The 16338-nt window shown below is 36.8% G+C and overlaps 1 protein-coding gene and 1 pseudogene across 1 annotated transcript; both read right to left on the bottom strand.

Moving 5' to 3' along the window:
- LOC126585367 (uncharacterized) lies at positions 1 to 1881 on the bottom strand (annotated as a pseudogene).
- An 8300-nt stretch (positions 1882 to 10181) lies between these two features.
- LOC126586340 (ubiquitin domain-containing protein DSK2a-like) lies at positions 10182 to 13993 on the bottom strand. Its single transcript, XM_050251162.1, has 8 exons — positions 13559 to 13993; positions 12476 to 13246; positions 11664 to 11872; positions 11457 to 11570; positions 11202 to 11257; positions 10866 to 10894; positions 10684 to 10770; positions 10182 to 10554 (listed from the first exon to the last, which is right to left on the bottom strand). The coding sequence occupies exons 1-8, from the start codon at positions 13791 to 13793 to the stop codon at positions 10406 to 10408; spliced, it is 1650 nt and encodes a 549-aa protein (XP_050107119.1). The 5' UTR covers positions 13794 to 13993; the 3' UTR covers positions 10182 to 10405.
- Between the last annotated feature and the right edge of the window lie 2345 nt (positions 13994 to 16338).

Genomic DNA, 16338 nt, shown 5'->3' with positions numbered 1-16338 from the left:
TGCAGTTGACAAATTTACCTTTTAATTTTATTTTTCAACAGTTTCAATTCAATACTTTCAGCAGCTTTGGCTACTGCTGATGCAAAAATACTGCACATATTGATATGGCAACCCAAATTTTACAGACAACTTGCAGTGAATACCAGCAGGAGACCCAACTGCAGAAAAGGTAAGAACCGGTGGAAAAAAAACTAGTATGCACACTTTTATCCAGCTGCAATTTACTACTTCTTGGTGTCATTTCACTTCTCCGATCGGTCTTCCTCAGTTGAGGGCACATTAAAGTGCTTCACAGATTTCCCAAGAACATTGAAACACCCAACACGTTGCAACTCTTTTGCTGCAATAATGGGAGATGCAAAAGGGAATGTAAGAGGCACATGTTTTCTATTTTTTCCAGATATGGACGGTGGAAATATAATAGGAACAATTAACAGAATGCTTGAAAAGTTTATATGTAACCACCATCCGGCTACAACAGTTACGGCGACAAGAAAACGCATGATTACCAGATAATTATAGAAGATTAAAAGAACTTGGGCTCTTTCAACTCTGACCCAACATCAAATGGATCACAGAGTTTTAAATGGGGAATAATTTTGCTCACCATCCTCAAGTGATGGTGATGCTCACTGTTGGATAAGTTTAAATTTCGATATCTGCATAGTGGATAGACAAATCTCAAGATTTAAACTCATCCGATAGTAATAAGGGGTGGTGAGCATTACCACCATTGAGGGTGGTGAGCAAAAATGCACTCTTTTAAATGAGAAAGTAATGAATGATTTTGAAAAAGATAGAAGCCATGTATTTGGACGACAATGTTTACATTGAAGAAGGTCAAGATTTCTTGACATATATTTTGGGTAACTTCCCCATTCCGGAGTTACACAAAGACCAAGATAATTATATTTGTAACAAGACAATAAAACAAGAATTTCCATTAATGATTTCCAATTAAGGGATATTTGCTTAGCAAATTTTTAACTATAATAGATCTCTGAAAAAAAAAAAGAATCATAATACCTTCCTCCAGTGAAAGTTGAATTGATCTCTTTTCCAACTCAACTGCAAGTCTGCTCAGTTCAACAGAGGACAGCGACCGTAGCACTAACATAAAATCAAAATCCAAAGGGGAAGTCAGTACAGTTACAATTTAAGGAAATTCAATCAAAACATATTAAGGTGGATTTTCTCAATTCAAGAGTGTACTCTGGATATAATCCTCATGCTCTGATTGGTCCAATTTCCTCAACAGCAACTGCAATTGATGGAATCGCTCTTCCCAGTGCAGATTTTTTAGACCCTTTGGCAATGTTGCAGAAGTATGGGGATGGCAATTGGCTCCTGCTGGTTGTAGTCCAGTACCAGACTTACAAAGCGGGACCAGAACTGAAGGTTTCCCAGGCAGAATGGTTGAAGCTGCCACTGGAAAAGGTGCAAAAGCCGGTACACAAAAAACTTTTGTTTCCTTTGCTTGGGATATGGGTCGGGTGCTTGCATCGTGGTGACTAAGTTTCCTTGACACCTGACACTCGGCATTAATGGTTGCTTTATCACATGCGTTATTTCTGACTGCGTCTGCTTCTGATTTTCTACGAACATAGACAAGCTGTGCATTTGCAGCACTGCTACCGTGGGATTGGTGTTGAGGAGGGCTCATCTGCCGCTCAGGTAAAGGTCTCTTGGTGCTCGAAACTCTAGGGACATTACTAGTGCGTCCTATATCCTTGGGCACATTTTGCAGATCTCTTAACACTGTCTTCTTTACAGGAACTGGCAGTTGTTTATCATGAATAGGCGACTCAGATTCAGTAGTTCCCATCCCATATTACTGACTATACAACCTATGGTTTGCTGAACCATCTAAAGTAAGAGACCTTGTGATGGAAAAACCAGTCAAAATTTGAAACAAAAGAGTAATTCGATGATTAACGAAAGCAAACTTACAATGGTAAACAAAAGCAGACAAGCTTATTTTACATAAGATCTCCAGAGCACGACAAACCAAGCATGTTCTTGATCAGAAATTCTCCTACAGACCCCAATGGTGCGCACAAGAGAATACATCGTTCTTGATATAGGTTTCAAAGTATTACACATAGTTAAAACCGTTGGAAGAGTTCATCTAACACAATATCAAAGTAATATCTTACAAGAGGTAGTTTGACCAAGTATTCATCCTCTGTAATTATCTAGACAAGTAGAAAACTACCATATCTAATACAAGAAGGTGCTAATAAGTGCATTACTGCATTAAATAAAGAAATAAGTGAAATCGGCAAACAATTAAATGTTGTATGCTCAACATTCTCTCTTGTTCTTTCTTGGCGGGAAAAACTCAAGTTCGGTATCATGACCTAAATTGCATTGCAAGTTTCCTTTAAACTTACTTAGAAGAGCCAAACTCAAGCCTCATAAAAACACCAATTTTGCTTCCAAATACCTAACAATGCACATTTTTATTACACCAAAAGCAGCTTAAAGGCTAATGAATGATCAAAATAACTTGCTCTATGGATACATTTCGATTCCTCTATTTAGCTCCATAAACTTTGAGATAAATAGCATCAAAGAAATTACCCTTATCCAAATCAGCAAAAACATTAAATGTAGTATACCGAATGTTTTATCTTTCTTGTTCTTTCTTGGCGGGAAAGACTCAAGTTCAGTATTATGACCTAAAAATGCATTCCAAGTTTCCTTTAAACTTTAAAGAAGACCCAAACTCAAGTCTCACAAAAACGCCAGCTTAGCTTCCAAAAACCAAACGCTGCATTCCTTTTTCACACCAAAAGCAGTTTAAAGGCTAATCAAAGATCAAATAACTTGCTTTCACACGTTTAGATACCACTTCCTAATTCTGGAAACTTAAAGACAAATATGCATCAAAGAAAATTACCATTATCCAAATCACTGCATTTCCGCATGAATTTATCAGTTTCGAGACATGGGTTCTACTAAAATCGAAAATTTAGCAACACCCATCTGATCAATTTCACTTTAAAATCAAACTCCATACCAAAAGATCAACATGCAATTGAGATTTTGTTCATGTTCTACCATCACACAACACCTAATCAGACCGTTGAAAATGTAAATGCATATATACGCAAAAACAAGAAGAAAAATACCAGAACAGCTAATGATTCGAAGAAGAAAACGAAGATCTTGATCGAGAAAAAGCAATGGAAGGTGAAGGGGAAGAGCATTTACCTTAGCCCACTGGAACCGCTTGAAACTACGGGTTTCAAAAGCCGGAAGCTTTGGCTCTCTAACTACGCAAGGCATTTTGCATTTTGGTCCTTAGAGTCTTTTGATATTATATTTTTACCCCAGAAGGACTTGATTATCATCCTTTTCCTGTATCCTGTTGGGCCTGAACTGTTGCTTTGGTTATACATTCTTGGGCTTGACTCCTTTTCTTTTTTTTTAATTTACTATTATTACAAGAAGAGATTGGGAGTTCGAAACTTTTACAATAATTTAGAAGATGAGGAGTTTCGAACTAGAGAACATGGGTAGAAACTCAATACTCTATCCACTAGGATACTAAACCACATGCACATGTTCCCCGACTCTATTGTGATTTATTCAATTCAAAAACTAAAAATTAACAAGGGTGTTTAAAGTGAGAAAAATAGATGCAAAATGGGTTTAGAAAGAAAAAGAAGAAAACGAAAAAGAAACCCCGCCAACATCACCTACGACATCCTCCCCTACCTCCCTAACCCCAAAGACATCCAATGTTCTTCACCTCCTCACCAACCACCCAACCACGCCATTTGCACTTCCCATACCGCCCACAATTAAAAACCCAAATCTCATCCCACCATAATAAAGATGCAATACTCCAAATACCATAATAATAAATCAATTAAGAGGTATCATCTAATTAAGCCAATTTGTTCAATCCCAATCATTAAAAATGAGTTCAATGAGTATGTGTGCATAATCCTAGTTCTTCGTTCTTCCTTTTCAGAAAAAATCAACTATTTTGTGATAAATCAATTTGAGGTTGAAACTCAATGGGTTTAAACCATTCAATAGGAATGACAAATGATTTTGGCGATCGGGGGTTAGATAGAGAGGGTGTTTTCATGGAGGAGCGGGAATGAGATAATCGAAGGTATTTTCGCTAATGGGCTGCCTTTTGGTTTTTTTTTTTTTTTTTTTTTTTTTTAAAGCCTTGTAGTATATGGGGAAAACAAAGGTTTCAAACAAAAAAAAAAAAAATTATATGTTGGTTTAGAAAGAAAAATATTAGGTCTGAATAAAATAAAAATGAAGCTTGATTCCGTCATTGAATACAATATCAACAAATAGCATAAATACAAGCTTATGATCACTTTCAATGTTTGAAAGAGAAGTACTAACTGAGCGGTTTAGTTGTGGTCCATCGCCCCCAACTGTTACGGACAAAAATTTTACGGGGGTGACTGTCGCACCGGACTATCTCGGATTGGACTAGTTTCAGGGACTAAGTAGGACTAGCTTAGAATAGACTAAGCTGGATTAACTTAGTGGAATGTTTGGTACAATGTCAGAATAAGTAGTAGGATAGGTATTATATTTTTATTATTAATCCCCTCTTTTCTCACTTCTCCGTCCCACTCTCTCCTTCTTTTTCTCCCTTCTTCCCCATATCAAACCTCACTGAACTGGACTCCTCGAAATTTTTCTCATCAACTCCCTCTTGATTCCTCTCTATATCTCCCTCTTTCCTTCCTCTCTCTCTCTCTCTCTCTCTCTCTCCTAGCTGTGCGTTATTCGAACAAAACCCTCCCAGCCAAACCTCTTTTCCCGAAGCTTTTTTCGGCCAAACATCATCGACTTTTTTTTTTCTTTGGTAAACTGGAAATAGTATTCCAGGGCAAAGGCCAAGCAAAGAACAAACACCAAATATACAAGAATGCCCAATTACTGAAGGAAATATTTGTGAAAACAAGTTCATTTAAGCAACATCTACAACATGCAATTAACAATTAAATGCGGAATCATGCTTATATGCACTTAAAAACAAAACTTTACCCATGAAATTCAAGGCCTAGTGAGTGTGGTGAACCAAGACTCAACTCAAGAACAAAGTGAGTTGAGAAATATTATACCTTTGTTGATTCCTCTTTGCATAAGCAAAGGCTAGTCACCCAAGAGATAGGGTCTTCATTCCTTAGTCACCCAAGAGATAGGGTCTTCATTCCTTACTTCTTAGCTTCATGGATTTCTTGGATGAGGATGGTAGAATGAATTCTCCAAGTTCCCAAAATAGAGAACCTCTAAGTCTCCACACCAAGGAGAGACTAGAAGAAGAGATGAGTAACCTTGGAGGAGGGAAGATTGCTAGCTAATCTCCTCCAAGGGGCCGGCCTCCTAGAGAGAAAGGAAGAGACTTGTTCTATCCAATTTCCTCTAAAAGAACCCTAAATGAATTTTGGTTATAAAGTTCTTTATATAGTCACTTCACTTAAGTGACAAAAAGAACCAAAACCCTATTTTATCAATATGGCCGGCCTTCTATGGTCTGTTTGGGCCCTCTTGAATCTTTATTCATTAAATTGTCATACAACTTAAGTCAATGGGCTTGACATTCGAAGCCCATTGGGCCTTGAGGCCCAAAACTAACTTGAGGTCTAAACGAATTTATTCGTTTGATTAATTAACATATTAATTAATCCTAGCCATAAACAATTAAACCATTTGATTGTTCTTACTCAACTCCATTGTTTCTTCAATCTCTACCTTACACGGTGTACGATCCATTAGGTTCCTTTTAGCGATGCAGTGAGCGATTGTTACTCTTAATGATCGATTATGAATTGAAACAACATTTCAATTCTCCCTTTAATGAAGATTACCAGGGCTTCCACAAACCATGAGTGACACCTAGCAATATGTCATGGCTACCTAAGCTAATCAGAAGAGGTGGAGAACCTATTCAGTTTAGGATAACAATGCAATACGGTCTTTCTCTAATTCAATACTCTTGACCACATTGTTTAGTTTGATAGTTTATTCATGTCTACTATCCAATGTGATTCTTTTACTTATATGATTACCTTGAATGTGATTTGGAACGACTTCCTAAATCTCATTCATACTCTGGCCAGAGATTCTTAATCATATCATAGAGTATTCTCCCTCAAAAGGTTTGAAGGTTAGAGATCCCTTGTTGCACATTCACTTGCCTCAATGACTAAGTGGCTTAACCCTAACTATGTCGTGGACACCTTCTGATGGAGTGACTTTGACATAGTCAAAGATCAAGGACCTAATCACAAGACAACTATGATGCCTCAGGTCAAATGATTACTTTGCATTATCCCAACCATGAATTCTCATGTGACATGAGTATGAGAACTCCTTGTTGATCGTGTTCAATGAACTCATTCTCTATTGAGCACCTACATGCTTGTCTTGGTGTCAGTCACACCAATGACTCGAGACCAGTTACTCTCCCTAAGAGAAGACATAACATATACTGATCTTAACGGACTGTCAATGCCCAATTGGCAATCCTATGATCAGGAACGTTTATGATATGTATAAAAAAGAGAATGGTCTCTTGAATCTAACTTCTTTAGATCACATTCTCCCAATTACATATTCCTTGGATTTATCATTTAAGCATATAACATTTATATGAGACGGCTTCAAACAATAATCTTTGCCTTTTATATTAAACTAAATTAGTTTAACATGTGAAATGTCCGTAAAGTATCATCATATGATTGGTTTAGGGCACATTTCCAACAATTACAAGATAAACACAAATAAAAAAAAATGACCCCAAACCAAAACCCAAAACAATAGTTTTGAGCCCGGAAACAGAAAAACCAAAAAGAAAACTCTACATTCCTACAACCACAGCTGCCGTTACCGCGTAGCCAAGAAACCACCATAGACTAAAATTCCAACCCGACGCCATTGATCCAGCCAACCAAATCCACAAGAGTGAAGGAGAAGGCGACTCCAACAACATCCAAAGACCACCATGAAGATCGGGACAACAACTACAAAACAAAGGAAACTAGTGAGAAATAACCCACCAGCAACAAAGTCGTCGAAGGCAACCAAGCCATTGAAGACAAATCCATGGGAAGTGGTGGTGCGAACACCTGAGTCGGAGCTCTACGCACTTCCCAGGAGAACCACATCAAAACGCATTGATGGTTCAAAGTTGCATATCCAAAAAAAACTTGGAATCAAGGATTGTTGGAACCAGGTGGGAATGGTAACAAAAGGATGGAAGAAAAACATGGAGATTGATGGTGAGAAAAGAAAAAAGAGGACGGGAAAGGGAGATCGAAAGTGATGGCTAAAATTTTGATTTTTAAAGCATAGAGGGTTGGAGGAAAGGGCAGATCGGTGCGGAAGAAGTAGGAAAAACATAAATTAAAAAGAGAAAATGAAGCAAGGAAGAAGGACCATCGACCTTGGCCGTAGCTAGGGCCGACAGCGGAGGGGGAACGAAAAATTAGAACCAAGCCCATACACGGGCAAGAAGAGACTCTCACAGTGGGGAGAGAAGACCTCTCACATGAGGGAGAGAAATTTTTTTAATTATATCTCTGTTTAACCTCGTCGACTTAGATGAGGTTAGCACCACCAACAAAGTTCTCACCATCCCTGGATCCAAATTCGATCTTTGCATGCTCGAATCTGTCACGGTTGAGAATTCCAGGCCATTTTCCCAACATCTCCGATCCCTTTTTGTTCTCAATTCAGGTATAATCCTCCCCCAACACTCCCGGCTTCAATTTGGTATTCATGTGAAAATTGATTGTGAAACATATCTGAAAATTGGTTAGTCTTAGCTAGTCTCATGCTTTTTTGAGGGTGTCGCTAAGAACTGCTAGTCACATGGTTAGTCGACGCGAGTGAAGGTTAGTGTCAGCAAACCTAATCCCTGCGGGGGTTTGGGGACAGAAATGTTATATCCATCCCCATAACCACGAAATTAACCATATGCATAACCATAAATTAACCATTGGGTATTATCCATAACCATACCCACCGGGTAACGGATTTCCTATCGGTTAACGGTTATATCCATCTTCGTCAATACAAAAAATATATTTGTTCAATTGACATATTATAATTTAGTAAATATTAATTTCTTCATAAAATATTTGATGTCTAAAATGATTCAATGAATGGATCTTGTGGAGTATAAAATTAAAGCTAAACATTGATGATATTGGTTGATCCTTGATATCTCCCATAAGTACCATGAATTCTCATTGATTTTGATTCATATCAAAACTTTTGAATTTTCCCACAAAATGCAACTCACACAATGCAACTTTTGTATTCTCAAGGTAATGGATTCGGTGAGTAATGAATATATATACATTATAATACAATTATGTATAATAATATTATTCAGTTCAGATTCGGAGACGGATACAGATTGGGGACCCCTATAACCATATCCAAAACCATAACCGAATAATATTCACGGTTTTTCCCCATATCCCAAATATACCCGAATTTTCATACCCATATCCAATCCATTCGGATGGTTATCCATGGTTATTGGGTTTTAACAATTATAATTGTCATCCCTACATGTGGGTAACAAACACAGGACTGGACTAACCCTTAGTCCAATCCTGTCCAGAGAGAGTTAGGGAAGACAAACAAACATCCCCTATGCATTTTAGGTTTTTATTGAAGTTCCTCTCCTGCCACCTAATGAAAATGAGTGCATTTTTTTTAAAGGTACATTTTAACAAAACAAATTAGGTACATTTGAGAAGAAAAAAAAAATAACGGGTACATTTTTAGACAAACTGTGAAAATTTTTCAAAATGAAAAAGGAAACGAATTTTTTAAACTGAAATTAATGAAGAGATAATCTTGCTAAACAAAACCTCTAAAAAAAAGTAAACCAATTGAATGTGAGCACTAAAGGCCCTAAAAAGGTAATTTAAATTTATGCTTAAAAAATATATTAATAACATGTTAATATATGTATGCTAAAATGTGACGTGTACAAAAGTCAAATAACCTTGATCAAGGCATGAAATACTATAAAGTTTTAATCAAACCACATCGTTGGCCAGGGATGAAACTCTAATAAGTAAAATAGAAGTTCATTAATTCTTTGTTGACAATTTACGTTTCCTTTTTCCATTTTGACTAGGATTCTCTCCCCACCTCTTTCCACCATCTTTCATCCTCTCCTCTCATATTCTTTTATTTTGTCTTTCTCTTGCTATAAAAAATTAATATAAAATGTTAACGTGACTTAACCGTGACCGTTCAAATTAGAAGGAGAGGAAAAGGGAGGGGAAAAAAAGAGAGAAAAGAATCACACTCCTTTGCATTTATCTTTAACTTTGGGTCGAAATCTAAAGAATCCTAAGGTGTATTATTATCAAATGATATTATATTAGGGAAATGATCTTAGCTTTTGGTAGGACTGATCAATATTGAAAAAATAGTACAGTGACAACAGTGAAGAGAAATTGAAGTGGTCATTTACTACAGTAGTAGAAAGATATTGTGCCTTTGCATGATAGCTTGAGTTCGAACCTCATCGATGGCTAGTAACCCTTTACCACAGTGATAGAAATGTGTTGTGTCTTTGCATGATGACTTGGATTCAAACTCCGTCGGTAGATAATCTAACATCTAATCGAACAAAACTTATCATTTGTTAAAAAAAAAAAAAAAAAAAAAAAAAACGGTAGTCAAAAGAATTTTGCTATGGGGTTGCAGCTCAATCAGTTACGAAGCTTCTTGCACCCAAAGTTCTGAGTTTGATCTTTGCGCACATAAGAACCCACCGCGGTTGATGGTGTATTTGTGGCAAGTAAGTTGCTATATAAAAAAGGCCTTGAATTGATTGATAGTCGTTTCAATAAATCAACCAGACAGCAACAATTATGATTTGTTCTATGACCAAACAAAAATTAAGATTTGTTAAATTTGAAACCATTCAAATGTGGACTTATACATAACCCAAAAGGAGGAGGATTATCTCCTCTTTTAATCTCTCCTTCTACTTAAACGATTAAGGCACGTCTACATCTTATATTGATTTTTTATAAACAAAAAGTAAAGTGTGAGATGAGGGAAGGGAAGAGGAGAGGAATAATTAAGGAGAGGAACCTTCTCCGGATCAAAAAGCACTTTTGCATACCAAAGCACTTTTCAAGCAAACAAGGGAGAGAAAGTAAGAGAGAACCAAGTAAATAGTAGGGGTAATGCAAAAGCTTAGCCACAAGTAGTTTCACAGCTCCATCATCGTGTGTTCTTGCTTATTCACACCCCTCAAAATGGAATCTACAAGTGCCTGTATGTCTTGTCTTGCGATGACTTTACTCCAAGTTTACTAATTTCACACGTCCACAAGAAAATTTCCCAATCGAATAATATAAAAACTTGAAACCGAGTGAAGTTACACCCCAGGATTCCCTAAAAGTCGCTCTACCGCAGCATGGACATTCCCAGAAGTGGCTTGCAATGCCCTGATATTCTCTTGGGTATCGAAGAAACCCATTTCTCGTAGCTGCCTCAGCTGATTTTCATACAGTTCTTCCGGTGGTACTGCAACCGCAATGACAAGTGTTCAGAGACAACATAACGGTTTATTTAATTCGACTTCTTATAATAAAAAGTTGATTTCATAAAGGATAAGATTGTATTAAGATGTTATGAATGAATAGGGAGCCTAACCGTTAGGGTTTGCAGCGGCCAAGCCGCCGGCTCCAAGACCTCCAAACATGTTCATCAGCATCTCCAAACCGGCATTATTAGGGGCACCTGATTATACACAGGAATTAAACAAGTGTGAACACCCAAAAGAAGAAAATGACAGGAACCCATAACTTTATTTGAACTTCTTATTCTCGGAGTACCTGTAGCACCACCGGTCAGAGTTGGATCCCTGGCAAGAACGCAACAAATGATTAGTAATAAGGTTAACATCAAGACAAGTATTTTTCTGTTTCTTTTTAAGTGGCCAAAACTCCTACTTGGGATAGGCTGACACCTCCACGGATAGAGAATTAATTATGGGTAAATGATCTATATTATTTAGACACAATTACATTAAGAAATCATTGACACCCTAGAATGATGCTGTATTTTGACAAAAGTATAAAGTAAAAAACCCATCAAATACTGATAGAAAATGTAACTATAAAATCTGAATGTGGAAACCAAGCAGGCGTGGTAAGGTGTATTAGACTCACTGAGTTGGTTGTTGTCGATTGGGAGAAAATAGTGACTGCTGTAACGCGAGCATTTGCTGCAAGAGGAAAAGTCAGAGTAGTAAAAAATTAAAGTTAAAGATAGGTGGTTCACATCCCAAAAATTTCAGTGTTCTTAGGGACAATAAGTCTAGATTATAAAAATAAAATAAAGATCCACGCAGGGACTAGGGAGAATAAACAAGCCAGGAGAGATATTCAAAAACATATATTAGCAGACTTTGAAAGGGAAAGTACCTGCATTGTTTCAGGGTTCATTAACTGCCTTAGTAGCTCTGGATTTTGCATCATTTCCCTAAGTTGAGGATTTAAATCAACCATTTCGCGTAGTTGTGGATTGAGGCTCAGAATCTAAAGGTAAAAAAAAATTGGAAACATTAAGAAACATCACTTTTCGCAAAAATTCACATCTTGGGTAAGGAAAACTTTGTCAACTGATGGTACCTGATTCATGTACTGGGGATTGGAAAGCATGCTTTGCATCATCTGTGATATGGCTGGATTCTGCAAAAGCTGATTCATTGCATTAGCATCTGTCATGCCACCAAGCATCTGTTCCATTCCGGGGAGACCAAGCCCTCCCAGGCCAGCAATACTGGCGGCCCTTCCATCCCCAACAGGATTTGTCCTCGTAGTATTTGGCTGATTTCCTCCTGACAATTCAGATCAAATATATGAATATGGAAATTGTCATAATGTATTCAAAGCACCTCTTCTTTTACAACATAAAATCTATTAAAAAACAGCTCAAAAATAGAACAGAAAAAGGCATAAGCTAACCTAATAATCAATTTGAAGGGCCAACAGCAGTCAATTTCAGGTCAAACAAGCGACTGCATTTACTAAAGACTCTTAAATTATGCAACGGTTTAAATAATACAATGCAGACTTGAACATAAACTTCCAGAAGGATGCAAGTCAGAGCATCTATATAACCCATTAAAATTGAGAAGGCCATATCATGCTAAAATTTCCCAACAAATGTAACAAATGTAGGAATTGACTACTAAGCATATTATTAAGATTCAAGACCCAGCAACAAGTTTGCATAACCATTGATTTCCGTATATCAGATATCAAGACTATGTCCAACGGCAAAATCAGTCCTACTTTCAGGATAGAATTTAGTGCCGAGAATATATTATACTTCCATGTGAAGTCTCTTCCATTTAATACCCATAAATTGTGGAGATAAATTGAAACACTACCTGCAAACAAATATTTGGATAATAGAGAACAAAGAGGGAGAAGCTCACCACCAGCAATGCCCCAAGGGTTAGGAAGTGGATTTGCATTAGGAGCAGCAGAACCAGCAGCTGTTTCTGAACCAGTGGTTGAAGGATTGTTAGACCCATCCCTGGCCTGTGCCCCACCCTGGTTTCCCAAAAGAGCAGAAAAAGGATTTGAACCCAAATCATTTCCAGCATTTCCGGTTGTAGCATTCAAAAATGGCTCCTGAACGTTTTCATACATCCGCCTCAGCATGTTGAATCCCTCAGGGGAAGATTCAATGTTACTCATTGCTCTGTCAGTGTTTCGCATCATCTCACGCATGAGTTCAGGGTTCCTTGCGGCTTCCAATGTCTGCCGGAGAATGCCAGGATCATTAAGTATATGTGCAAGCTCTGGGTTCCGGTCTATGATATCACGCATTTGCGGATTGTTCATGATCAAGCCACGCATCAAATCAGGGTTATTCATCAAACTCTGAATGGCAGGCATGTTCATTATGTCCCTCATCATGTTTGGGTTCTGAGTCAGTTGTTGCTGCACTTGTTCAAATTCTGGAAGCCCAGCTCCAAATAAACCCTGTCCTCCACCACCGCCACCAAGTGGGTTTAAACCCTGCCCAAATAACAAAGATGCCCCAAGGTCAGGACTCTGAAGCCCCTCACTACCAACACCGCGTGTAACACCTGGAGCAGTGGTAGGACTAGCAGTAGCAGCTTTAGCAGCAAGGGGAGCGGGGGTTGACGCAGGTGCAGCAAAGGCACGGACCATGTGAACAGTATGATCTGCCTGCAGACCTTCAACACAAGAAATCAACTATGCATTAGAATACAGTAAATCACCCAAAACATGACATATGGCCACATTCACAGCCATGGACAGCATCCAAATCCAACAATCTCACCCCAAAACATTCAACGATACAATAATCCACAAAATTTCCCCAAATTACAATTTCCCAATACAAATATAACAAAATTATAATCAAATTTCGATAAAATAACACAAACCCACATCACAATCAACCCCAGATTCGATTAAAATCACAAAATCAATATTCAAAAGTCAAAAAGAACACAGAATCAAATCGAAGAGGAAACAAAGCGTACCATAACTAGTGAGGGTCTGGTCGTCCTTCAAAATACGACCTTTGTAAATTAACCTCTGCTGATCAGCTGGAGTATCGCAATTCTGAGCCAAAACTTCCTTGAATGCCCCAACAGTCGAGTCCAGGCTCGCCCTCACCGAAAACTTGGAGCCATTCGAGCATCGAATGTTAATCTGCTCTCCTCCTTCTCCTTCGCCACCGACTTTAGGCTCGCTCGAATCGCCCTCGCCACCCATAATTCGCTCCCACCCAATCGATCGATCGCGAGGAATGAATCGAAAACCCTAACCCTATAAATTATGAAATTGAAATCGATGCCTTTGAGTGAAAGTTAAAAAGGGAACAGCCCAGAAAAATTGTGTTACTGAGTAAAAATATATATTTATATAGCGGAATATATTTTTTGGGAATTAAAAAATTAAAATTGTAATTTGCAAAATCTCAAAAACTAAAATTAAGAGAGAAAAGAAAGGAAATTGAAGAAGATTTGGAATCGAACAGGTTAAAAACGTAACGTGCATAGGTGGATTTGTGTGCCAAAGGCAAAATGAAAGAAGGGGTTAGATTCTCTACAGTTAGGTTCGCATATTCTTGAAGAAATGAAGGGTGAGATTCTCTTTGGGGATAAATTTTTTCTTGTAACCGGAATACAGATGGTACACCACGTGTTTTATACAAGTAATGGAAAATTGTATTTTGTAAGTTATTAACTTTTAATACACATATCTCACCATTTGTATAGTGACATGTGGTGTATCATCACGTGTTTTGGTCACATTGAAAAATTTCTCCTCTTCGAGTCGTTTTTGCTCACCATTGTATTAATTGTTGTTGATGAGTTTTAAGTTTAAGTTTTTTTAGTAGAGTGACAACGTCAACGGTTAGATAGTTAAGTGCATTTTTGCTCGGTCTTTAACCCTCCATTGATTGTCATTAGATTAATTTAAATTTTGAGATATATATCTTAAATCAGTTAAACCAAAATCAATGGGGGCTAAGCATCACCTCCACTTTAGGGGTTTTGCAAAGTTACACTCTAAACAGTTAGTTATTAGTGGATGAAAGAATTAGTTGGAATCAAAACCGCATCAATCTGTATATGCATTATTATTTTTTGCTATTACAGTAAAGCCTCATTTGCAGTTTCGATTTCTTTTATTTATGAGTTATAACTTATAATGCATTTTTATAAAATTTCGTTATAACTCATATTATATAGGATGGACCCACTCAATTATCTTCTATTAAAATTGAGAGGAAAAGTGGTTGTACTTGTATTTTTTAAATACCACTTGTTATTGTGTTTTATTGTATTTTGTTTGGATTTTTTTTTTTTGGTATTGTCTTTTAAGGTTGAAGTATTTGTTATTGTGTTTTATGTACTTAACATTATGTTTGGATGAGGAAATAAATTTGGAATTTTGGTAAAAGTCAGAATTTATAAATTGACATGCACCAATTCCTTTGTTTTGATTCATAAACATAGAAATTTAGAATTTTCGCGTGGAAAAAAAACTTGGAATTTGGGACCTCCAATTCCCAAGTTCAAATTCCATGTAAATAGGTGTCATTTCCCCATTTCTATGATTGAGAGTTTAAAAATAACAAATTCCGTATTCAATTCTATTGTTTTTTTTAAATCTTTTTCGCTTAATTTGACGTTAATTAACTATAATGTATGATCATTCATACAATTTAGTGATATTCCTCTTCATTTGTAAACCAAAAGTCTTATGTTCGAATCTCGTGAATGACAATTCAATACCAGCTTAGATTGTCCATTGTGTGACTTACCCGAACTTCCCCTCACCTCAGTAAAAAAATATATCGTTGTACAAAAAAAAACAAAAAACATCCAATGTATGAGTCTTTGTTGTGCCACGTACACACATTAGCACTCAACTGAGATGAAAATGACAAAAAATGATTAATAAACAAAAGTCAATGATCAAAATTCAGTTTGATAAAGAGGTTACAAATTCAATGTTGGAACATTTATCATCTCATTTACAACGATTGTTCAACTCTCAACCTCCCATCGTTTGTTTTAAGAAAAAATAAGTGCTAAAACGACTTATGTGTTCAAGTCTTAGGTGTCATGTTTGGTTTCTATGATTAGTTGAGATTAGAAAATAAGGAAAACTAATGAAAAAGACTTGAAAACTTTGAGTTTTAACGATATGGACAAAATAAATGGTAAAGTGAATAGTACCATAATTGCATTTTTTGTGTAAAAAAATGGTTTTTCGTTAAAGTGAACAGTACCGGAAGTTTTTCGTTAAAATTCCCTAGAAAATATGGGTGGGGACATTCAATTTGATAGGATAACATTAATTCATTACAATGACGAAAAGAGAGATTAGAAAATATGGGTGAGGACATTCCATTTGGATGGTTTAATAGAAAACAGATTCATAATGCCATTATATTTGCTTCTTGCCAAAGAAAACCCTGGTTTTTTTCCCCCCCATAAAATATTGAAAAACTATCAGTGTAAGAGAAGAAGCGATTGGAATACAATACTGGTGATAATGAAGATGGGTGGGCATAAAAGTTGATCAAATGTAATATTAATTTTCTTATAAAAAGTATAAACACCAATGGATGTGCTAAATGACATTAATTATCTTTCTGTTTACTTAAAAGGATGATAGAAGCAAGGGATCGAACAACTTTTAGAAAAAGGGGAAGTAAGGACAAGAAAATCGGATCACCTAATCCTCTAGTTGACTTGATTTCTAATTGAAGTTTTGGATTCTGGACTTTAAGACGAAAATTCAT

This window comes from Malus sylvestris, chromosome 10 (genome assembly GCF_916048215.2).
Source record: "Malus sylvestris chromosome 10, drMalSylv7.2, whole genome shotgun sequence".
NCBI classification, from domain to species: domain Eukaryota; kingdom Viridiplantae; phylum Streptophyta; class Magnoliopsida; order Rosales; family Rosaceae; genus Malus; species Malus sylvestris.
This window is presented reverse-complemented; position numbering and strand designations above follow the sequence as displayed.

Coding starts and splice junctions, on each gene's coding strand:
- LOC126586340 (XM_050251162.1), bottom strand. CDS start 13,793: ATGGGTGGCGAGGGCGATTCGAGCGAGCCTAAAGTCGGTGGCGAAGGA. Junction 11,258..11,456: donor TGAACCCTGAAACAATGCAG/GTACTTTCCCTT, acceptor TTCCTCTTGCAG/CAAATGCTCGCGTTACAGCA. Junction 10,555..10,683: donor GGCCGCTGCAAACCCTAACG/GTTAGGCTCCCT, acceptor TTGCGGTTGCAG/TACCACCGGAAGAACTGTAT.